The 25,942-nt window shown below is 41.4% G+C and overlaps 1 protein-coding gene across 4 annotated transcripts in view; it reads left to right on the forward strand.

Annotated features, from left to right (window-relative positions):
- The window catches only part of DPP6 (dipeptidyl peptidase like 6), a 2,254,101-nt gene that overhangs the window by 1,471,550 nt on the left and 756,609 nt on the right, over positions 1 to 25,942 (forward strand). For all 4 annotated transcript variants that reach the window (XM_078663245.1, XM_078663244.1, XM_078663246.1 and 1 more), the window contains exon 7: positions 310 to 391. In XM_078663245.1, the coding sequence (XP_078519371.1) occupies positions 310 to 391 (82 nt within the window). The remainder of the gene's footprint in view (positions 1 to 309; positions 392 to 25,942) is intronic.

The following is a 25,942-nucleotide window of genomic DNA, read 5'->3' on the forward strand; positions in this document are numbered from 1 at the left end:
AGCCAGAATATTACACGTACATTTAAACAAGTTTTGGGAAACATTTTGAGCAAGGTATCTAAAATGCCATTGGTTGGTTTGGGATTGTAGTATTACTTAGCTCTGTTTGATATCTTAATATGAGATCTGTTTCCATGCTCCTGATAAAGGGAATGACAGAAAAATACGGTTGCTTCAAAAATGTAGCTTTGCACTCTGTTACTTTAAACAGGTATTTGAATTAAAATTACAATATTTCAATTAATTTTGATATTTAAAATCTGTACTAGATCATTAAAATATTACAAATATGTAATCTTCTGTTTACAGGGAACATCGCAATTTAAATCCACCTGAGGTAAAAAATGTACCGCTTCAGTATGCTGGATGGGGACCAAAAGACCAACAGCTGGTAAGAAGGACAAAAATGGACATTGGGGTACCTTAAAAAAATGTTTTTTTGCAGTATCGTCACAACTGTGACATTTTGCTTTTGTAATTTGACACCAATGGTTGACACATCAAATGAAGAGATAGCGCATGCTTCATACTATTTTGGGATATGCCTCTATCGTTCGAAGTTTCAGTGTTTTAAAATGCATTTCTCATTACCCTGATAACCTTTGTCACAGTCATAATTTCCCAACCAGCCATCATTTTCTACTCGGCATAAAATGGAGTCCTGATGAAGTAGAGGAATGGTTAAAAGGCCATCCCCATATATGGCGCCGAGGTTTGGTGAGAGGGGCGTGGCTTTTCAGTGTTTATGCCGGAGTACCCCTTTTGAGCGACTGAGGTCCACTGCCATTATTAATTGACATGAGTGGTAACTTCATGACATGGCCCGTGTGTATGCATTATCCTTCCTGAGAGGAATAAAAGGATATTTCAGAGACTATCATGCCCGGACTGGCCGTTTTTTTCCATCGGGTATCACCCCTGACGTGTAGAGTCATTGAAGGCCTAAGGACGCGGCTAGTGCCTCAGATTTTTTCCAGCTCCCAGAGGTAAAGTGCGCCAAGTGCAGCGTGGCTTCGGGAGAGATTAAGAGAGAGAGATGTAAATTTTCTCTCACTATAACACAGACATATAATGAAGGAAAGAGAGAGATAGAGAGAGAAATAAATGAGAGAGAGAGAGAATGGATGACAGGAAATAGAATTAAAGAGAGGGGAAGTGAGCGGGCTGGACTGAACATTTTCAAATTGCTGACTGTAGGGCAAACATTTAGTACTATGCTGAAACAACTGCATTTTTTTGTTAAAACAATTAGAATGTGTGGCAGTGCAGTGGCGACAGTGATTTCTTCTTGTATACCTAGGCCTTCTAACTGAGAAGCCAGAGGCAAATGGAATCATGGTGCAGTGCAATGTTTCAAGTTAAAAACCAGAATAAACAAAGCTTCAATTACATGCTGCAAACCTTCACTTTAAAAAGCTACAGTGTAAGCATAACATGCCGAAACCATCAAATAAATCCTAGAGAAAACAATATATGATACAAGTTAGGATACAGCCCATGCGCAGTATTTGTACAGCCTGAACGTAGCTGAGTACTATTCCTAGTGATTGGAGGGGCAGCTGGGTTCTGAGAGTGGAAGTGGACTGTTACTTAGTTCTGATGGTTGACTGACATAATATCAAAACGAGAAATATTGTATAACAGAAATATTGTGTCAAAGATATCGAGTAAAATAAGATTGATAAACAAAAAATATCCTTTTACACTAATATCAAAAAAATATACCCCAAAATATACTTTTTTAACATATCGGTAAAAGTAGTGAATCTTAAATATCTAAACATATAACATTAATATAATGTAAATTAAATATGTTCAAGTAACAGTTAAATATATATATATATATATATATATATATATATATATATATATACTAATTTAAACACACACACATATATATGTATGTCGTATGTTTATATACACATATATCATGATTGGATGGGCAGTTGTTAAGAATTGTAATTCATCATCATTTAGTAACTTTGCATCATACCATCCCTTTAACTTGATATTTAGATTGGACGTCATTAGTTCCATAGGGTTGCATTTCTATTTCTTATCATTTTGCCAACCGTCCAGTTGTCTATATGCTTCTCTAAAGTAATCTTGTTTATTTTGAGTCACAATATTGCCTCCTTTATCTGCCAGCTTCACAATTATTGATTGATTTTTAGATAGATTTTTTAGGACGGTTCATTCTATTATTGTGAGATTTTCTTTGCTATATTTGTTGTCTATTTTCATCCATAATTTTTCAAGATCACTAATAACAGCAACATGAAAAATATCAACTTTATTACCAGGAGGTAGAATAGGACAAAACTTTGATTTTGGTTTAAACAAGCTGTGTACATGATCATTGGTGTCCCATTCCATGTGTTCCATTATTTGTGGTTCTGTCATGTCTTCGTCATTTAGATCATGCATGAGATCAAATAGTAGTTTGTTATCACTTATTTGTTCTGAAGTGATGTTGTCCATTAGTTCCTCTGTGATACATTCTTTTTGTTTGGATTCTTTGTCCGAAAAATGTTTAATTAGTTTTCATTTTCTTAAGAATTTGTAAATATCTATAGTGGTTTCCACTAAGTCAATATGTTGTTCTGGACAAAAGAAGTGATCTTTGTTAAATAAAGATGTTTTATGTTTGTTCAATGCATAGCCCGATAGATTGATGACAAGGTTTTCATTTTCATCATGTCCCTTTTCCAATGATGGTGTCGTGTTTTCGTTTACTTTTTCTGTCTGTTGCATGCAGGGTAAGTTCTTTTTGCCATCCACTCTTCTGCATTTTCTGTGTTTCTTTGAATGTTTCTTATTTGGCCTCTACAAATATTGCGTCCTCAGCCTCTTCCGTTGGAAGTTTGATTGTCCAAGTATATAAGTTGCATTTCTTCCAATAATGTTGCTCTTGTTACACCTTCTACAGTTATTTCCCCCTCACTGAAATCTGTGTCCGTTTCACTTATTTCTGCCTTTGGAAATCTTGATTTAGATTGTGCTTCCATAGTAAGTCGCTTTTTCAGTGCTTCAAAACGTCTTGCAAATGTGTATACTGTCCCATTAACATAGTCCTGTTGATCTCTTAAAATTGTTTGTTGTTTCCTCGCTTCTATGTCTGATTCATGTTTTTCCAATTGTTCATCTGTTTCCTTAATTAACTGGCCTCGTCTGTGCTGGGTCATGTTGAAATTTGTTCCTCTATTTCTCTGATGCATTGGGTTAAATCTAAATCATCTACACCCATTTTGGCATATTTTGTTAGGATTCTCTTTTTTTTAAATTTTTTTTATTGAACTCAATCCAGACAGGAACATTCAAAAGAATACAAAATCAAGACATAAACCATAATATTTATAAACCTAATCATAATGATGTTCATATGCATATTAAAGGTTTCTCCTTAATATAAAGAAGGAACAATAAAATTATAGAATAAAACAAAATTAAGTATAATAGGTACTACAAGACCTTGATACATCAGAGATTTCCACCAATAATTCACAAAATATATTATATCAGGTAACAAGAATTTTTAAAGGATAATACCCTATTACATATATTGTTATTTATATGTTACCTTCCGTCCCATCAAAATAAATCTAGTTAAATGCATTTAATCCTGCTTTCCAACTCAACACTGGAGACCAAATTGATTCTCCCATTCTTTTCCATTTAAGCCCTCTTGTAGAATATATTGCTCTCTCGAAGCTGAAAACAGCTAAAAAACGAGCCAGCCACATCTGGAAACTTGGTGGTTCAGTTTCTTTCCAGCGGGCTGACAAAATAATTCTGACTACCGCCGTGCCTATAAATAATAGATTTTGCTCGTTCTTTGATAGAGCGATCGATGAATCATGTCCTAAAATGAACAATGAGTCTGTTTCTGGAAGTTTATGGCCAAACAGCACCTCCCAATAAGCCGCAATCATATGTTTGATTTGAACAAGTTTGGGGCAGCTACTGAACATATGTATTAAATTAGCTGGTCCTTGTGTACATCTTGGGCATAAATCATTTTCCCTTCTACCCCAAAAATATAATTTAGTGGGTGTATAATAGAGACCAAATATGGTTTTATATGTTTGAGCTTTCAGATTGCTGGCCCTAAAAGGTCTTTGGCTCAGCTCTAAACTTTTATATATATCAACATTGGGATTGCTGAGTTTGTCTGCCCAACTAGTTTCAATTTTTTCCAAATCATCTTGCACATTAGTAAGAAGAAGATTATATATAACACCAATTCTTGTATAGGATCTATTGATAGCCTCAAAGAGTTCTATTTTCTGTAGTTCGAGGGTAGGTCTCTTAGCCTTGAGGATTGTATATATTTGTACATATTTAATATAGTCCCCATTAGAGAGATGATATTTATCTTTAACGTCTAAGAAAGTAGTTTCTAACTCATGTATAAGGAAATCTTTAACACGCAGAATCCCAAGTCTCTGCCATTTCCTTGCTATAACATCATTTGAAAATGGCTGGGTCGCCTTTGTATACCACAAAGAGGTATACCTATTCCATTTAGTAATGTGCAAGTGTTTAGTAACTTTGCCCCAGACTTTTAATGCCCCATTTATGATTTCATATTTCCGATCATTGTTGTAATCTCGTGCCTCAGTCTGTTGTAAAAACAACCCATTAGCCTTCTCCTCTAATACTAACTCATATATTGATGGTGGAATATTATTATCAGGGGTTAGTACCCTTACATTGGAGCTAATCAGTGGGGTCATTTGTTTAAGAAGTGCAGCCCAGTGATACATACTAATATTAGGTATTGCCAGCCCACCTCTTTCACTAGGTAAAGACATTAACTTATAAGACCTTCGGATTTTTCCATGTTGCCAAATGAACTTGATCATAAGGGTTTCAAGGGTTTTTAAGATCTTAGGATCTATAGCGAGTGGAATTGCTCGAAACAAGTAAAGGCATCTAGGAAGTATGTTCATTTTAAGGAAATTAGCCCGCCCTATAATGGACAAGTTGAGCCCGTTTACTCTATCCAGATCTTTGGTAATTTTTTGAATCAGTGGAATGAAGTTATGGTTGATTATGGTTTTAACCTTAGGAGCAATAACAATTCCTAAATATGTAGCTTTTGCAGCTCTCCTTTGATCAATGAGGTTGATGTTGTCAGTACATAATACAATTGTCTTCCTTTTATTTAAAGAATATCCAGAATAGATGCCATATTCTGTAGTTATAGCCTCAATTTCCTCCATAGCCTCAGTCGGATTTGATGTTAAAATCGCGATATCATCAGCATATGCTAATACTTTAGTAGAAAATGAGCCAAGAACAATTGGATTAATACTAGGGCTCTCAATAAGTTTTAAAATCAAAGGGTTAATGTATAGAGCAAATAATAAGGGGGAGCAAGGACAACCTTGCCTCGTACCTCTAGTTATATTGATATCATCAGATTCCAATCCCATCAGTTGTATTTTAGCCTTGGGAGACAGATACATTGATCTTATCGCCTTAATAAATTTGGGGCCGAAGTTATTTAGTTGCATAATTGCCCATAGGAATTTCCACGAAACGCGGTCAAATGCCTTCTCGGCATCTAATAGTATCATTGACATTCGGCCCCCCGTGACCATCATGGCATCAAACAAGGCAATTACTCTAGATGTATGATCCGTTGTTCCTTTGCCCGGAACAAAGCCATGTTGCCACGGGGAGACGATTTGCTCAATAACACTGCTAAGTCTCGTGGCTAACACCTTGGCGTATATTTTGGAATCCGCATTAATTAATGATATGGGACGGTATGATGTTAATTGCTGAGGTGATTTCTCTTTTTTAGGAAAAACAATTATATTTGTGTTGTTCCAAGAATCTGGAGTTAGCCCATTCCACTGAATACCTAAAAACAGGTCATGAAGTATTGGTCCCACCTGTGGGCTCAGAATTTTATATAGCTCTATGGGTAGTTTGTCAGGACCTGCTGCTTTGCCCGATGTAAGTGAGTTTAGAGATAGTAATACCTCATCTAGAGTGATTTCTCTTTCCAGGTCCTGACGTGTAGTATCGTCTAATTCTTTTGTACCCTCGGTGTTGCTGACAAAGTTATTCAAAAATTCATATTCTGTATTTGATAAAACGGTAGAATCTTCCGTATATAGATTCTGATAGTACTGCTGAAATAGTGAAATGATCTCATCTGCCTGCGCATATGTTCTACCATTGTCAATTATCAATTTGATCTAATTTGAAACATTCCTTTGACGGGTGTGCAACGCCAGCTGCCTTCCCACTTTTTCCCCGTTTTCATACATGTCTCTCCTATGAGCACTATATATCTGTGCTGCTTTCTGGCTAAGGCTATTGTTTATCTCATTTTTTAATAAAGTAACTAAATACATTGATTGTGTAACATCTGCCCCATGGGCAATAGCCGTGGTGTGCTCTTCCTCTACCTTAGCCAAGGCTATTACTTTAGCATTAAAATCATTCTTATTTAGTTCTCTCACTCTAGCTTGGTAGCTAATGGTCTCGCCCCTAAGAGCAGATTTAAAGGAATCCCATACCATATTTCTGGAGGCACTGAAGCGGTTGATGTCAAAGAATTCCTCCGTCCATTTTATAATGTGTTTAATGTATTCATTATCAACCAACAGTTTTCGATCAAATGACCACTGTCTTGGCTGCCTTTGATTGCCAACTACCAGTGTGAGGATTAGAGCATTATGATCAGATAAAATCTTAGGTTGTTTTGTGATTGCAGCCTGAGCCACTAAATCCCTGGTAGAAAAAAAGTAATCTATACGGACGTGTTTTTGATGTGGGTGTGAAAAGTATGTACATCCTGAGTCCTGCTGATTCTTAACACCCCATATATCTATTAGTCCCAAACTATTTGCCAGTCTCCTGATAGCCCTATATACTTTGGGTTTCCGTCCTATATAACTTTGCTGATTATGGTTATGGTTGTTGTGGTCGTTAAACAAATGTGTTTTTAACGAAATGTTAAAGTCTCCACAGATCACTAATGAGCCTTGCCAGGTTGCAAGCTCAGCTTCAAGTAATGAAAATACTGTGGGATCGTCCTGATTAGAACCATAGATTGTGCATATAACTAAGCCATTTGATAGTTTCACTATTGCCCATCTACCGTGTGAATCAGAGGCAGCACGTACTGGTTGGCCAAGATACGTTTTGGCGAGAATCGCCACCCCTCTAATATTTGATGTTTGGGTAGAGACGGCTAACAAATTATACCCTCTTAACCTCAATTGTGATCTTTTGTCCCATGAAACATGCGTCTCTTGTAGACATGGGATGTCTACAGGATTAAGCTTTATTAATTCACACAATCGGCGTTGTTTTTCCCTGTTCAATAGACCCCCAATATTCCAAGTTTGGATTTTCAATCTAGCCATTAGTCATTGAATCGGCCTGTATAGAAAGCTTTCTCATTCTTTTATTGTAATTATCAAGGTTCTTTAATTTCCTTATCATGCAGTGGCTTACTTTGGTTGCTTTATCTATGCAATTTATACAATTCTTAAGATCTACACAAAACAAGGTTTCACCCTCTGGATTGGTTTCTTTTCTTTTTTCCCATCCCCCCACAAGCCCCACCCCCCCCTTCCCCCCTGCAGGTCCCTCCCCCTCTAAGGACCCCCCCCCCAACAATTGATGAGCAATCGGACTCTGCCAGAGTCCTAGTGATGTTAGCAGTGCAGCGTCTGAGCTACCGTATCCATTTAATAATATAGTACATGTTTAAGCCTATAGGAATCAAGAGTTGCATACTAAACAATAAACCAAAAAGGAAAAAATACTAATAATACTAATAATAATCAAGCAATAATCAATCAATGGTAGTAGCTTAGCGAGAAACTATATGTTTGTTTTTTACTACATTGCTAGCCCCTATCTATTAATCTCATCAAGGAAAGCCTTTGCTTTGATTTCTGAAATGAAAAACTTGGCCTGCCCTGCCCATACAACCTTTAGTTTGGCGGGATTATTTAAGTAGGCCTGGGCCCCTTTTTCTTGAAAGGGTTTAATTAAAGAACGCAGCCGCCACCGCCCCTCTACTGTAGCATGGCAAAAGTCAGGTCTAGTGAAAAAGGAGACCTCACTCCATGTAAGCTTATGATCAGGTCGAGCCTTCTCAGCCACTAGTTGTCTCAATAAGAAATTCCCAAAGTAAATTAGGATAGCGCGTGGATAGGGGCCAGGTTTAGCAGGAAGGTTAAATGGCATCCTGTGAGCTCGTTGAATCTCAAGTTCCCAGTTCCAATTAGATAGATTGGGCATAGACTCTTTGAATAGTTTAATCACAAATGTGCGTATATTCTCCCCCTCCATTTTTTCCGGAATTCCCAATAAACGTAGATTGTTGCGGCGCTGACGATTCTCAAAATCCTCAAGCTTCCATTTCATGTCCATTAGCTCAGCTTCTTGGAGCTTGATCTTCTCTACGTTTGCCTGTGTTTCATTTTCGGTAGTCATTACTCTTGCCTCAACTTCAGTAACCCTTTCACCAATTGATTTGCAAGTTTTGGTCAATTTTTTAACCACCCCCTGGATCCTGCGTAGAGCTATTCTTGAACGTTTACTGTCCTCCTCCGTTTGTTCCCTATGGGCCGCAATTGCCTGCAGGATGGTCTCTACTGCTTTAGAGGGTAGTGCATGTTGGTTAGACAAATCTGTGCTACAGGGGGGTCGTTGTCTAATCTTGGACAAGGGTTTAGGTTTGGATTTGACTGTATTTGTTTGTGGCTCCTCCTCTATACTCTCTTCTGCAGAAGAGGTGAAAAGAAGGGATTCGCCATCTTCTTCATATTCCAACTTTATTACCAGGAGGTAGAATAGGACAAAACTTTGATTTTGGTTTAAACAAGCTGTGTACATGATCATTGGTGTCCCATTCCATGTGTTCCATTATTTGTGGTTCTGTCATGTCTTCGTCATTTAGATCATGCATGAGATCAAATAGTAGTTTGTTATCACTTATTTGTTCTGAAGTGATGTTGTCCATTAGTTCCTCTGTGATACATTCTTTTTGTTTGGATTCTTTGTCCGAAAAATGTTTCATTAGTTTTCATTTTCTTAAGAATTTGTAAATATCTATAGTAGTTTCCACTAAGTCAATATGTTGTTCTGGACAAAAGAAGTGATCTTTGTTAAATAAAGATGTTTTATGTTTGTTCAATGCATAGCCCGATAGATTGATGACAAGGTTTTCATTTTCATCATGTCCCTTTTCCAATGATGGTGTCGTGTTTTCGTTTACTTTTTCTGTCTGTTGCATGCAGGGTAAGTTCTTTTTGCCATCCACTCTTCTTCATTTTATGTGTTTCTTTGAATGTTTCTTATTTGGCCTCTACAAATATTGCGTCCTCAGCCTCTTCCGTTGGAAGTTTGATTGTCCAAGTATATAAGTTGCATTTCTTCCAATAATGTTGCTCTTGTTACACCTTCTACAGTTATTTCCCCCTCACTGAAATCTGTGTCCGTTTCACTTATTTCTGCCTTTGGAAATCTTGATTTAGATTGTGCTTCCATAGTAAGTCGCTTTTTCAGTGCTTCAAAACGTCTTGCAAATGTGTATACTGTCCCATTAACATAGTCCTGTTGATCTCTTAAAATTGTTTGTTGTTTCCTCGCTTCTATGTCTGATTCATTTTTTTCCAATCGTTCATCTGTTTCCTTAATTAACTGGCCTCGTCTGTGCTGGGTCATGTTGAAATTTGTTCCTCTATTTCTCTGATGCATTGGGTTAAATCTAAATCATCTACACCCATTTTGGCATATTTTGTTAGGATTCTCATCATATTTCTGGAGCATATTATGCTGTTTTCACTCCATTCTAACAACATCTCCGATCTCACATACGGGTGATTTGGCATTGTGAATATGTGCAGTCCCCTGGGCACTCTGTCAATTTCCACATATTTTTCGAGTGTGATTATTTCCCAACTTTTTGTTTTTTCTCTCCGATTCCTTCTTTCCACTTCTGAGAACATCTGTTGTAAGTTTAATGCCTGTGTCCCTGTGTTTAGGTTTCGGGTGGTTGGTATGCCTTGCTTGGTTGAAAAAAGCATCTGCACTTTAAGAGCTCTTTTGGCAGCTCTAGCCTCCATGCTGATAAACGTTTGCTATTAGTTACCCACTTTTGTTTGCTACTTTGTATTTCAAATTTGGTATTTAACAACATTAACAATAGTTATACAAACAATTAATAACATATACAATTAAAACATATACTAAAATACATAGATAATTAAAAAATATTATTCCTCAGAACAATATTTTTGTAAACAATGTTAACAACATTGATATTTTTGACATTGATATTCCTTACCTTAAAATCAATATTTTTGTCAACGATATTTGTGTAGCACAAAATTAAAAACAATATTTCTGTGCCTTGATATTTTTAACTCAATTTGTTTGTCCAAATACCGTTCTGATGGAGTGTGACATAATTTCAGTCCAAAACTGGTGCAGGATTGGTGCAGTCCTGATGGATTTGGTTGATGGATTTCAGAAAAAGCGTCCACATGGTTATGGGGGTGCAATGATTGAGTTTGAGTTTAAAATATTTCTTAAGCGCGCGTACACCGAGCGGTTTCATGGCGCTATAAAGTACTGAAATCCTGAGGGGCAAGAAAACAGGAACACAAGAAAGGGGCTTTATGGAGAGAAGGCTTGTGTAAAAAGAAAGGTTTTAAGTGCCTTACGGAAGAGTGTATACTGGGGGCAGGATCTCAGGTGAGCCGGGAGGGAGTTCCAGAATGCTGGGGCGAGTGTGGAGAATTTGGAGCCTCCCCATTTTTTGCGTTTAGAACGGGGGAACTACGAGCAGTTGTTGGGTGGATGAGCGTAGCTCCCTGGGAGGAACATAGGATTGAATTTTGGAAGTGATAAAAGCAGGGGCTGAGCCGGACCGGGCATTGAAGATGATGCAGCCCAGCTTAAACTGGTCTCGTTCTTGTATGGGGAGCCAGTGTAGGACTTGAGGAGGGGAGTGACGTGGTGTGATTTGGGCAGATTAAATACCAGGCGGGCCGCCTGGTTCTGGACCAGCTGGAGACGTCGCACGCTGTACGCGGGCATGCCACAGTAGAGGGCATTGCCGTAGTCCAGGCGGGAGGTAACCATCGCCAGGACTATGAGTTTGAGTGCAGAGAGAGAGAAAAACCGAGAGACTTTGCGGATAGTACGGAGGGAGAGAAAGGACGAGAACACAACAGAGCTGACTTGGGAATGAAGAGAGAGTTGGTCATCCAGTTTGAATCCGAGACTTTTTACAGAGGAAGATGGAGTCGGGGGGGGGACCTAAGGAAGGGGGCCAGAAGAGAGAAGACCAGGGACTGGAGCAACCACCTGTCAACACCAGCTCCGTTTTGTCGGGGTTTAACTTCAGGTGGTTGTAATTCATCCAGTCCTGGATGAAGGTCATGACAGACTGGAAATTGGATATGGACTCGGGGGAAGAAGATAAGGAAAAAATAAGCTGGAGGTCATCCGCATAGTTGTAAACGGAGACCTCCAGCTGTTGGAGGGCGAAAATGAGAGGGGCGATATACAAATTAAATAGCAGAGGGGAAAGGGATGAGCCCTGGGGGATCCCGCATTGAACCGCACGGAAGTCTGCCGAAAAATCACCCAAGCGCACTGCTTGGGTGCGGTCACTCAAGAAGGAGGACAGCCAGACCAAGGCCGATCCTCCGATTCCCGCCGCTCTGACACGGGAAAGTAAGATGGCATGATCAACCGTGTCAAAAGCGGCGGAGAGATCGAGGAGGACCAGGGCCTGGGGATGGTTAGTGTCCATACCCTCTCTGAGGTTGTCAAGGACCGATAATACTACGGACTCCGTGGAGTGTGCGGGGCGGAAACCAGCCTGCCTGGGGGCTAAAACCCTGTTCTCCTCCACGAAGGTACTGAGCGTTCTGGTTACATGGCGCTCCAGTACCTTCGCCAAAAAGGGCAAGAGTGAGATAGGGCGATAGTTAATGAGTACCGAGGGGTCAGCGCCAGGTTTTTTGAGGATGGGCAGGATGACGGCCGATTTAAGAGGTGAAATGACAATGCCCTGTGATAGTGAGCTATTAAGAAGGGTGAGGGGGGGCAAAACACAGGCAGAGTAGATCTGTTTCAGGATGTGTGCTGGACAAGGGTCTAGAGGGGAACCGGACTTAACCAAAGGCAGAAGAGAAAGGAAAGAATCTTCTGTAGGAGGAGGGATGGAATCGAGGCGTGCTGCGACTGGGGGGCACTGGGGGCTAACAAAGGAGGGGGAGGGGAGGGGGATGTTAGCTTTAATAGTGGCGATTTTATCAAGAAAAAAATAATTTAGGGAATCACAAAGGTGCTGAGAGGGTGAAGGATTAAGGGTGGCCCTGTCGGAGTATGTGAGGTAGTGCACAATAGGGAAGATTTCTCTGGGCTGATTTTCGGCGGTTAGAATTTTGGAGGAAAAGTAGGCGTTCTTAGTCGCCAAGATAGATTTTTTGTACAAGGCCGAGAGGGTGATGTACTGGTTTCTGAGGATCGGGCAGTAGTCTCGCCTCCAGGAGCGTTCCGCCCGGCGGACGTTTAGTTTTTGAGCCTTCAGTTCCTCGTTAAACCAGCGATTTGCGTCGTTGGTACGCCTAGATGATATCCGCCTTAAGGGGGCGACTAAGTCGCAACCTGATCGAAGCCATGAGTTGATGGAGTCCGCTTGTCCGAGAGACGGCAACCCCTGAAGATCCGGGCTGGATGCGGAGAGTGTGGCATACAGGGAGGCCACATCCACACGGTTCCATGAACGCGCCCAGATGTTTTTAGGGAGGGAGGACTTAAGGGCTGGGCTGAGGGATAGGGAAAAAGAGATGAGGAAGTGATCGGACCAAGTGCAGGGGGTGATAGACAGCGAAGTTACCGGGCAATTGAGGGACCAGATCTGATCGAGGATGTGGCCCTGGCTATGGGTTGGGGATTGAACGGCGGGGACAAAGTTGAGGGAACGGAGAGACTCCGAGAACTCTTTTGATGTTGAACATTCGGCCGGGTCTAAGGGCCAAAAGTTGAAGTCCCCTAGTACCACGATGGAGGAGTTATTTACTACTAGGGTGGCCACCAAGTCTTGGAAGCTCGGAAGAAAGAGTTGAGGAGAAGGGGGAGGGCGGTAGATAAGAACACAAGTGAGCGGGGTACCGAAAGAAAGTGAGCGAGCCACTAAAAAGTCTGATGAGACAATGGAGGAGGAAGCTAGAAGTTGAAAAACGATTTTTCTGCGGGCAATCAGGGCGACGCCACCACCCGGTTTGCCGGGGGGACGATCGGCTCGGAGAGCATAATAAGAAGCAGGAAGCATGGCTAATAAGGAGGGAAGGGAGCTGTCGCAAAACCAGGTCTCTGTAAGAAATAAGAGGTCGGGTTTGTACAGGTCCAATAAAGTGAAAAGTTCGTGGTGGTGTTTGACTGCTGACCTGGTGTTAAGGTAAAAGGCAGATAAAGCGGTGGGGGGGGGACGAGCTGGTGGAACAGAGCCGGGACAGATGGTAGGTGACGAGATTAAGGGAGGGGAGTGGGGGGAAGTGTGTGGGGGGGTCAATCCCAGCATGTTGATTCGTGCTATCGCAATATCATCCAGAGTCCACGGGCCTTGGAGACTGGCCAGCTGCGCGGAAGAGTATTGTATGGAGTGGGCAGAGTGGCTGGCCCCTAGCCCCGTTCGGACGCGGACGGGCGCAGACGGGCTTACCATTGGCGCGCCTTCGGTGCGCAAACGTCGCGCCCGCTGCGCGTCCGAAAGAGACACATGATTTATGGATAGATAGAGAGGGGCCGGGGGGCGTGGCCTCCGAGAAGGGGGCGTGGCCTGCGGCCTGGGCAGAATGCTGGCGAGGAGTGTCTGTCTCCGGTATCGAGCAGCGCTAAGTCCGCTGTAGAAACCGGAATGGTGGCAGAGGGTAAGTAGTTAAAAACACAGTAATATAAAGTGACAATCAAATTTTAAAAGAGCGAAGTGACTCCTGGCTTCCGCCTCAGGAGTTAGGACAATACAAAAGGCGGCGCTTGCACTCAGCGTCTCTATGTAGACTTTGGCGGGGCGTGGCCTCCGAAAAGGGGGCGTGCTCTGCGGCCTGGGCGGAATGCGGGCGAGGAGTGTCTGTCTCCGGTATCGAGCAGCGCTAAGTCCGCTGTAGAAACCGGAATGGTGGCAGAGGGTAAGTAGTTAAAAACACAGTAATATAAAGTGACAATCAAATTTTAAAAGAGCGAAGTGACTCCTGGCTTCCGCCTCAGGAGTTAGGACAATACAAATGGCGGCGCTTGCACTCAGCGTCTCTATGTAGACTTTGGCGGGGGCATGGCCTCCGAAAAGGGGGCGTGCCCTGCGGCCTGGGCGGAATGCTGGCGAGGAGTGTCTGTCTCCGGTATCGAGCAGCGCTAAGTCCGCTGTAGAAACCGGAATGGTGGCAGAGGGTAAGTAGTTAAAAGCACAGTAATATAAAGTGACAATCAAATTTTAAAAGAGCGAAGTGACTCCCGGCTTCCGCCTCAGGAGTTTGGTACAATACAAATGGGGCGCTTGCACTCAGTGTCTCTATGTAGACTTTGGCGGGGGGCGTGGCCTCCGAGAAGGGGGCGAGGCCTGCGGCCTGGGGGGAATGCTGGCGAGGAGTGTCTGTCTCCGGTATCGAGCAGCGCTAAGTCCGCTGTAGAAACCGGAATGGTGGCAGAGGGTAAGTAGTTAAAAACACAGTAATATAAAGTGACAATCAAATTTTAAAAGAGCGAAGTGACTCCCGGCTTCCGCCTCAGGAGTTTGGTACAATACAAATGGCGGCGCTTGCACTCAGCGTCTCTATGTAGACTTTGGTGGGGGCGTGGCCTCCGGAAAGGGGGCGTGGCCTGTGGCCTGTGGCCTGGGCGGAATGCTGGCGAGGAGTGTCTGTCTCCGGTATCGAGCAGCGCTAAGTCCGCTGTAGAAACCGGAATGGTGGCAGAGGGTAAGTAGTTAAAAACACAGTAATATAAAGTGACAATCAAATTTTAAAAGAGCAAAGTGACTCCCGGCTTCCGCCTCAGCAGTTTGGTACAGTACAGTATGATGTGTGTTACTGCCAGCTAGTCAACTGACTACCATAACCAAACATCATTTCACGAAATCAGTCTTCATTAAAGAGCCAGTCTCCTCACCACACTACGTACAGGAAGGGTTATATGATAATTGTTCCTGTGAAGGGGAATGTGTTAACTAGGAAATGGTGGAAAGAGTTGTAGAGTTAGAGGATTCACATGTGTAGTGATATTCTAAGGTGAATGGAGTAGTCATCTGAGCTATATTTCTTCAAAGAGATCAGGGGTGAGGAAGAGACTGCACATTTCTGGTAAAGTTGTATTCCCTTGGGTGTTTTAATGTTTCCAAAATACCAATTACAAAATAGAAATCCTGATTCATAGAATCAGTATTTACATCTAGAAACCAGGTTCTCCTGTGGAAGGTGTTTCCGCTAGAGAAAATGAAGGTTGGATAGGAGAAGGGGCAGATAGTAGTGTCTGGACCTTGGTCTGAAACAAAATTTAGTACAGTGAACAAGCAAGAACGATAAGCAGTGGTGTAGCAAGGGGGACTGTCTGCCCTGGGCGCACAAGTTTTGGGGCAGCGGCCTCCCCCCGCTCTTACCTGCGGTCGTCATGGGGCGGCAAACACAGGAATCAACAGCACACACACAGCCCCCCCCCCACTCTTTTATGCGGCCACCGCGTGCAGCAAATGAAGGGACTCTTCAGCCGGCAACGGGTCTAGCTATGCCACTGACTATAAGGGTATTCACAAACATTTGCCTTTGTTTACCATTCAGAAAGTATATGGTAATGTTCTGCTAAAGGTAAAATGAAAGGTCCTTCAGAGCTGAATAGGGACTCAATCCCAAACCCCCGTATTTTATGCAATGTATGGGATCATGTTTAAACAATATAAAAAATGCACGGTAAAGTGATTGATTGTTTTCAGGTTCACAGCCCGAGTGGTGTTTAGGGTTTGAGTTTGTGGTGGGAAATCAATGAAATTTGGAGATTTACGGAACTTGTGCCTAGATCCTTGTGAATCTGGTGAATAGACACATATCCCATCCAGACTAGCACTTGCCTCATCCTAGGATTTGTAACTATAGGAAATGTAGTCAGAAAGTTGATCTTCAAACTCCTGCCATGGTTGCAGATCATTACAGTAGTAACTGTATCAGGTTAAACTCTGTTTTCTGGCTGTCTCAATGAATCCATCATGGCTAAAACCCTGCATCTTTTCTTTTCATTTCATGGATTTGTGCATGCAAATAACCCTGTAATAAAAAGACACTGAATGTATAACAGAAGTAAAGAAAGAATATATAAATATGACAATAAAACAAAAAAAACCTGAGTACTATAAATCCTTAAATGGAAGGCTCTTGACATTAGGGTAAAAGTTTAGCACAAATAATAATGCCATGACATGTATACAATTTGCATAAACAGCCAACTCAGACCAGACAAATATTAGTGGATATAAACATCGAAAACATGACTGTGCCGGACTTGCCAGCATGGTCATAGCAATTGAGAAGATACAATTAATACATATAGCAAATTACATATACATTAACTTATTGACACATTCAAGATAAGTTTCCAGGGAGTAAAACAATGAAGAGAAAGAAACCATGAAGATGGAGGAATGCATTATGATCGATTCGGTAAGGAAAGATCTGCTCCTGATAGTGTAATCAAAAAGTAGGTGGACTGTAGGCAGCTTTTAGTCAGTGACAAAGCCAAAATGGGAGATCATGGTGATTTCTTTTGCCACTATTTATGTCGAGTTTTCCCCCATTGAAGCTGTAACATTGATTAGTTCTGATTGGTGGGATTGGTGGGTTTCAGGAATGTCTGTTTTACGAATGGATAACAAAATGCAATTGCCCCTCGAGGAACCATTTCAATTTCCTTATGATTCAAATTTATGCCACAATCGTGATCAATAATTAGAAATTAAACACCTGCAGGAGAAGAATATATGAACATGTACATATACCCAAATATATCAAAACATGATATTTATTATATTCATATACACTTTTAAATAGATCATTTGATATTTGGCAACGGACACAATACTGGAAGTGAGTCTTGGTTTTGTAGCAATAATGCCCTCTGCATTTTTCGTGTTGTGAAAAAGCTTCATAGCTTTGCATTCGTATTTCGACCTTTTTTGAGATAATTAAAACCGGCTACTAAATAGGTTCTGTTTCGATATTTCATTTACGCGTGGTCGATTTTCTACAAACACTAGGCATCCTTGTAATAGTATAACTTGGCTGCAGGTTTTTTGCGACCAAATGATGACAGTGTTTCTGAGCATCATTTTCTATTCTCTCTCGAAGTAAAAAGCCCATTAGATGGGCACCATAGTTACCCGATGGGTGACATCATCACCAGTAGCGAGCACTCGCTCTCCTGCATTAAGCAGCAATTTGACGGCGTGTTTGCCACTCGGTCTTTGGAAGTCGGGCAGACGGACTTAGTAATGCAGGTCCTGTTATCAAAGTAAGTGAGCTGTTTTTGTGAACAATGATCGTAGAGAACTGTTTTAGGAACTGTGGTTTGGGCTATGCGAGCCGACATTCATTAAGACACTGTTTATTTCGTTATTTTGTTTTAGGTGATGAGAAGCTTGTTATGAATATGTTGTGAGTATAATATAACACTTGTGGTGTTATTGGGTTACTTTAAAGGCCTTAACTACCTTCACTAATCGATAGACATGGCCAGTGTTGACCCTGAGTTTTGTGTTTTATATCATGTTTTTTAGGTGATAGGTGGTCATTTGTGAAGAAGATGTAAGTACTGTCCCCTACTATGTTTTGTATAGAGTTTTCTGAGCTGCTAGAGGAGTGATTAGACTAAACAATATCTTTTGACTAGATCGTTTGGAGTGATACTTCTGGATATCAAGGAGACGATTCCTGTTATTTTCACACTTCTTTGTAAGTGTTGTAAAGAATTTTGGGTGATTTCTTCACATGGTCTGGTACACATATAGGTGGTGGTATGTTTATAGGATATTTGGTGTGACACTATGATTTTTTGAATCCACTTGGGTGGTTTTGTTGTCTTTCTGTATGGAGCAAAAAGGATACCTTTTTATGCAGCGATAATTAAGTGTAAGTTTGTTCTTTTCATATTAGATGTATATATGTGCAACTACATCGTCCTGTCGATGGTCCTGTGGTTCTCTTAGACCAACGGGGGACCGAAACGTCGACGCCTAGCATCGTTTTGCTTATTTGTCTATTTTTTTAGACTATGTATCTGATAAAATGCAATGTTTGATTTTCATTTAATATGGTATTTCAGTTTCCATAAATCTAGCAAAAGGTGTTTTACACTACTGTGAATAAGTTTACAAATTTCAGTATTGTGTCCATTGTCAAATATCAAATGATATATTTAAAAGTGTATATGAATATAATAAATATCATGTTTTTATATATTTGGGTATATGTACATGTTCATATATTCTTCTCCTGCAGGTGTTTAATTTTTAAATATTAATCATGAATGTGGCATAGATTTGAATCATAAGGAAATTAAAATGGTTCCTCGAGGGGCAATTGCATTTTGTTATTGATTATACCCAGTCCCTAGGGGATTATTGGGTGGCTCTTTGTGATTTAGATGTTTTACAAATGGAGCAAACCATTTTTTCCATGATTGGCTGGTTAATTTATGAGCAGATTTCTATTCAGAGGGATTATTTTCAAACCCTTAGTGACATCAATTGATCTACCAAAGTGGTATCATTAATCTCCATTCTGGAAAGGTTGAGACAGACATGGCCTACCAGCCACACTATCACAAGATCAAGAAAAACCTAAATATCAAAAATGTCTTCAATAACTGGCAAATCATTCTGTAATGAGTGTGTGAATTGACAACCAAACAGTATAGGGATAATGTCACCTTCTGTTTTTTTGATAATACCTGCTAGTCTCTGCGGAAAATGTCTAGTTTGATAAGCCGGACAGGCGTCCAGTGCGAACTGTGTATAGTTAAAAGGCATGTCTGAGCCAATGACGGGATTACATTAAATGTGAACGTAGATGACCAAATAAGCAGGCCAGTTAAGGTGTGAGGCAAGGAGTGACACTGTATGCTTAGTATGTTCTACCATATGGCTTGAGTTTTCAGATTAAGTTGCACTGCTTTTGGATTAGCAATTTATAGAACCTAGAAGCGCTACAACCATATGATATTTCTTGGTAACACACACTAGCTATTCTAAAAAGCCACAAAAAACCCCCAAAAAAACAATAATAGTCCATGTTATTCAGGTGATTGCCATTTATTTCAAACTAAGAATAGTTATGGACGATCTAGTTTTCCAAGTCTTGCACAGAGTTGATGCCTTTTGTAATCCATGTCTTATAAATTACTTGTGCATCAAGGATTGCAATATACCTATTTCCCCAAATTGACATTAGGGATAATTAACATATATAGGGATCGATTATGATTGCGGTGAATCCGCATCCTCCGGGCCGGTGGAAGCCACCACAGGCCCGAAGGATGCGGATTCCGAGAAAACACCCACTGCCAGATCAGGATGGCGGTGGGAACAGCGGCGGATGGCAGGTCCGTCCGCCGCTGATCTGCGGGGTGTTGACCGCTATTTGGTGGCGGTGTCTGCAAGACACTGTCAGCCAAATTAGGATGTGTGTGTAAACATGCTTTTCCGTGGCGGCTTTTCCGCTATGGAAAAGCATGTGGACCTTTGCTTCTGGGGGCCCTTGCGGGCCCCCAGGGTGAAGGGAGGAGTGGGGGTGCACATGGGGGGTACCTATGGTACCACCCTGCTTTTGCATGCACAAAGCGGCAGGCACAGCTTGGTGCCTGCCGCTTTGTGCATGTAAATACAAAGCATGCATTTTTAACCTTGCGGCGGGTGCTGCTTGAAGCAGCACCCGCCGCAATGTTAAAGATATGGGATGTGACCGCCAGGCTGGCGGTCACATCCTAATTGGTATGGAGGGAACGCCGCTGCCCCTGCGGACGGTCCCTCCACCTCGGGGGTAGCGGACGGACGCAGGTCCGTCCGCCATCATAATCGACCACCTAGTGAGTCAGTGTAGAGTCAAATGTTCTCAGCTCCTTCACATTGTCTAAGAGAATTCGGTTTGAATGCCGTTTTGCATCTAGTAAAGAGTGAAATAATATTGTAGGTAACAGATTGAGGTTTCGCGATTTCCTCCGAGGCGTGTGTTTGATTTACTGGACATGAATTTTAGGCAAAACTATCTTAATAATAAAAAGATGGTTGATAGTTGTGGGAGTTTCCTAAATTCTCTAACTCATATTTTATTTAGCCTTTATTTTTGGAAATTCAAAGATTATTGCCTTTTCATAGGTCTTTTTTTATGACTTGGTCTAATATTTAAAAAAATAACCTGACAATCTAACCTGTAACATGTTGCACAGGTAGTTTACTAAAGAAGTTATCATCATTTAGGTAATGAATATGGGAAATCACTCTTCTATTTGACTCGGATAAACATGCTCTGCAATAAAAACTAAATGAAAAAATAGGTTGATTCAAGCATACTCTGAATTATTCAAATATATGGATGATTCAAAGTAGACAGAATAACATGCAGCAGTCTGAAGAGACGTGGAAATTTGTGTAAACAACTGGCAGAAATGTAATGCAATTGCTGACAAGAGCTACTCCTAGATCTTAGAGTGATGTTTGAATGTGATTTGTAAAAGAACTCTATTCCTCATTACTATGGCGTTTGGACGAGCGTCGACGCCCATCATTTAGGGGGGCACGGGACTGTCGTCGAGGAGCCCGCAGTCCCGACAGCCCAGTTACGATGCAACCACTGTAGAGGCAGTCGTAAAATGCTGTTTACTATTGTGGCCTGAGCAGCAGCCCACGAAAAGGGCCACTGCAAAAGCTGCAATGGTAAAGATGAGTTTTAATACATCCATTCACGTGTGCCAGGCATGATACGGTGCATGGATGATTTTGGGGGCACCACAGGAGCCCATAGGGCTTTGTAGCATAGGCCCCATGGGGGATAGGGGCCCTGCTAGTTGTGGTTGGACCGCCCTGGAAAGGCCGTCGGAAAGGAACATCGCAATCCCTACGACAGTGCCTGTGCAGGCACCACCTTCATTGTAGGGATTACGATCCGACCAACGCCCCAACGGGCTCCTTGAGCCTGTTGGAAGTGTTGTTCGGTCCCTCCAGCCGCTGCGTTCTGACCGAGCGCATCATAATTAGGCCCTCTGTGTTGTGGCAAATTCTTTGTTTATATCTTTGTTTATAATTGACGTATTATCTAATCTTTCCAGGGCAAACACTTCAGACTGTACTGACACATGTTCTTGGAAGTCTAGAACATATAAATGTAGCCCTTTGCAATACATCTATATGGAAGGTCAGGCCGCCCATGAATTAAAACCTTATGACAAAGTGTTGGGCTTTACTACTTCTGGTTTAACATAGTCTGGGGGGCTTTAAAATAATGATGATAAATGTTTCTAAAATGTACATGATGCAGAACCAGTGAGGGCTGGTTCTCCTTTAAAATGACTTTCCAGGCTGCTCTCCAAACACAGCCTTTGTGTAGAGCTACCCCCTCACATCAGTGTGGTCTCCAGTCTGGAGCACCCACAGCAGAGGGGTAAAGAGGTGTGTGGTTTTGCAGAGGTTGACTTCAGCCCAACTGAAAGCGTGATCAAGGAAGACAAAATACCTCTCCTAAGCCCCCCCCCCTCACCTTGCACCTACAGAATTTATGGTCCCACCCCTAACTCCTACTGTCCATTTAAGAGCAGTGCTTCAGGAAATCTAATCAGTAGCCCTTTGCTAACAAAGGCTTTATTGGCTGGATCTCGACCCTCCAGCCACAGGAATGCAGGCAATACGCTCACACTGCCTGGGAAGTTGTACTCACCCTCATCTTGTGTCTTGTCAAACCAGGGATGTCAGAAATGGACCCCACTTTGCTTTACAATTACTATTGTGAACTAAACGTGAGAAGACATTCACTCCAGTATTTGCAGAATCTTCTTGCAATGTTTGTGCCCAACTATTATTTTAAGCTTTCAACCCCTGAGCTGAGCAGGTGTTCGCCTAATTCTAGTGCGTATCAAAAGTACCAAACATAGCACAATCTTCACATGCAAATAATGCTGCTTCTGTCTAGAGTCTTGCATCTTCAAACTGCATATTGTCTCAAAAAGTGTCCTCTATACTCATAAATTCTGACATGAAGATCTGATTTTTACTTAAAATCCCTGATTGTCGTCTCTCTTTTTTGCTTTCAATTGACCCTATTCTCCTTTTACCATTTTTGACATGCCTGTTATCTCTGTATGCAACCTTATCTAAATCAATTGCATACAAGAGACTCGGTTTTGAGGTCTGATAGTCAATAAAATCTAATTACTGAGTGGGAAATAAGATTTAAATATTCTTTAATTTTCCTTCAAAAATAAATCCTCACAAAGGCCAACACTTGTACAGAACACAGATTTGAATGCTACTAGGCCACTATGCTGCATAAAGATTTTTGCGTTATATGTTTTCTGGATGTTCACATACAATTGATCCTAAGAATCTTTCATCAGGGCAAATGTTACAATATAGACATAAATTGTAGAATATGTAACTGTGGATTGGCCCTGAAGAAGCGACTTGTATGTCGTGAAACACGTTTTGGCCCATTGTGTGCATTTAATTTTGAAGGAAAATTGAAGAACATTTTGATTTTCTTTCCAACTCAGTAACTACATTTTATTGACTATATGACCTCAAAAAACAAGCCTTGTTTATGTATTTCTATGCAGGATCTGATGGATTGATCCTTCAACTTCATTTGAGGTCATGTCTAACCCTTCTAGAGCCTCTGTTTCCCTCCAGTTTCTAAGTCACTTGCATGTTTGTGTTAATCTCTAATAATGTATTCCTGCAATTTGCACACAACTCATTTCTTAGATCCCAATTTCTCGTTTTTTGAAAGCCATACCTCTGCAACCTAACAATACTTAACCTTCTCTAGCTCTTCTCTTAATCCCACCAATCATCAGCATGAACTCACATACCTCCTCACACCCAACAAATATAAAACCTAATTCCTTTTAATGTAATCTACCACAACGAAATTGGACAGAATGCATTTCATTATTTGTTTGAGTGCACAAGAAAAATACCAATAACACTGGACTAACCATTAACCTTATTTTGTAGAGCAGCACACTGCCCGGTGCAAAATGTGCTTGAACACCTTGTCAGAGGTAGTATGGGCTATGTAAATGCAAATAGTTTTACAATTGCAAATACAAAATGTAAAAATGAAAACAAGATCAAATACATGTAAGTCTTTATTTACACCCAGAAAAAAAGGCCCTGTAAATAGCGGACTGGCAATGCATACACTGCAGGGATCCTTATGCGATTTTCAAGTGAGAGGGTTGAAACTTCGTTAAAAAATTAAATTGTGTCTTCTTGCTTTGGGTAGCTAATGACGTGTGCAATTGAAATGTACCCAATACAGATATGGAAATTCCACCTTTGTGAAAGTAGGCGATGTTTACCAACTTGCCAGCGTTGAAGTTTAGCATCACCCAAACTCTAAGCCCCCAACTAGTGTCCCATCTAAAGTGGATGGACTACAAGCTGCAGAGAAATGTTGCTGAGTTTTCCACACTATGAATGTTGCGGGGAAACACCAACAATAGCTTTTGCTCAGAAGTCATGTACATTCCATTCCACTTTGCTAGAAGTCCCGCCCCTTAGAGTGGAATTTACACCAGCAGGGAATAGATGGTAAGAAGCTTAGGAGGTCAGGAGGTCTGGCTTCAAGCTTCAAGACTGGAAAGTGGATGAGCTTGCAGACTAGAGAGAGAATATGCTTCTGCTGTAACACGTAGCCCTTCCCAGCACAGTTTGACAAAATAGTATGCATAGATGTAAAACTTCGGACTTTGCTTCCTGCACAACCATAAACATAGCTTCTAATATTGCATGATTCAATGCTAATCGTTTTATTTGGCTTCAGATGATTAACAGACTGAGTCATTATTGCCCTGAATTCAGTAGTGACTGGCTTGTTGACCACACATCTCTGCAATAAAGTGTCGTAGTTGGCTGAGCTATCATATTGGATTGAAAAGTGTGATTTGTAAGTGCAAATAGGCCTGTGCTGCAGGCACCATAACTAATCACACAGTAATGTAGTGACAAAAATGTGACAGTTAAACAGAGATGTATGCTACAAGAATATTAGGTAATACAGCTATTTCACTACAGATTGCAGTGTAATGCATTATCTTATTCGCCCTTGAACTTTTGGTGTTCACACTGTCCACACTGTCCAGTCTCCTCTTCCACTTTGCCTCACCCACACACTGAACACAATTCACAAAAAAACAAGTAGATGCTGGCCTGTGCTTGTGCCCACACCACCTGCCCAAACATCCTGCAAAGTGACCAGTAAAATCAGGCCCAGTGTTCCCACGCCCAGAATATCTAGGTCAGGGACGGCTCTAGGCTCATGGCGGCCCTGGGCAGGGAGCGTAGGTAGGGGGCCCCGGAAGAGGGGGTCCGGGCAGGGCGGAGCTCCCCAGAGCTTCCGAAGGTGTTTGGAAGTGGAACAGAGCCGGAGGCCGCCAAATCCCTGCCAGGGGCCGCCATGCAAATATTTATCCATCCTCAGAGGATTATTATATTAAGGATATATATTGGCGTGGTGGCCCCTGGGGTTTGGTGGCCCTGTGCAGGTGCACAGCTTGCACATGCCTATGGCCGCCCCTGCCTAGGTGCTGGAAACATTCCCGGTTGTGATTGGGCATGGCGTTATTCCTTCTGGTAATACGGCTCTGACTTATTTGTAATGAGGCCTAAGGCTACACAAATTGATGACGTAAGTGAAAGAGAATACATTCTGATTTGCCTTTTCATATCTTTTTTTCCATCTGCAAGCCTTTCATCTACCATGTCTCACCTTTTCAGAACCTCATGGGAAAACTGCGGTAAATGGTACACTTTCCACATTTCTGGTTGCAATTTCACCCTGATCATTTAGTTATAATTTAGCTACACTGAAAAGTGGGTACATTTATTTTCAGATGTTTGTGACTCATTCTTCTAATGTAATACTGAGTGGGCGTTCACCATGTTGGCATATCATTTCTATGACAAGTCCACAGGGAAGGTCCACTTAAGTCAAAAATTACAATTGTGTAGACTTTGCATGAACGCATAGGCTGCACCTTCTTACGTTGTCCATTTACATCTCTTTCATGCTTTAGAAATCAGGATTACACTTTGAATGTGAAACCTTCAACTTTTCTCCAGGCAGTTGTGAAATGGGCCCTCTGCCCCTTTATTTTGTCAGCGTTTCCTCCCTTTTTAGGCTATATTTTGTTTTGAAGAGCTTTTCAGGATTAACAAGATGAGCCTGAATTCATTGTGAATCACTTGAAACTCCCCAAAGGTCCATGAAAATTCATATTCATTGTTCTAAGCTTCCCTCAAGTCTGATTATTACCAGTAAAACCACAAACATTAAAAGTTAAATTAGCGGTATTCTGCTGTTTATATCCTTTATCTAGAGATGCTAATGCCAATGACGGGTGTGAAGGCAGTGGGAATGCGAATAAAATACTCCGTTTCAAAAGTAGCATAGATACGAAAATACCTCCATTCAGTGCTCCGCAGACGTAGGCACAATTTAAAGTGCTTTAGTAATCCCGATCTGTTGGAGTTACTGGATTACGGAGATCTGTAGTAAATCTGTGGATCCTGTACATTTCTCCCAAAAGCTTTCACCTGCCGAAAGCAGAATGAAATACTGGGGAGGAATGAGGAATACCTAAATAAATCATGTTCCCGCTCATTGATATACTCAGTTACTCTTCATTCGTAAGAGAACAG

This window comes from Lissotriton helveticus, chromosome 10, assembly GCF_964261635.1.
Source record: "Lissotriton helveticus chromosome 10, aLisHel1.1, whole genome shotgun sequence".
Lineage (NCBI taxonomy): Eukaryota > Metazoa > Chordata > Amphibia > Caudata > Salamandridae > Lissotriton > Lissotriton helveticus.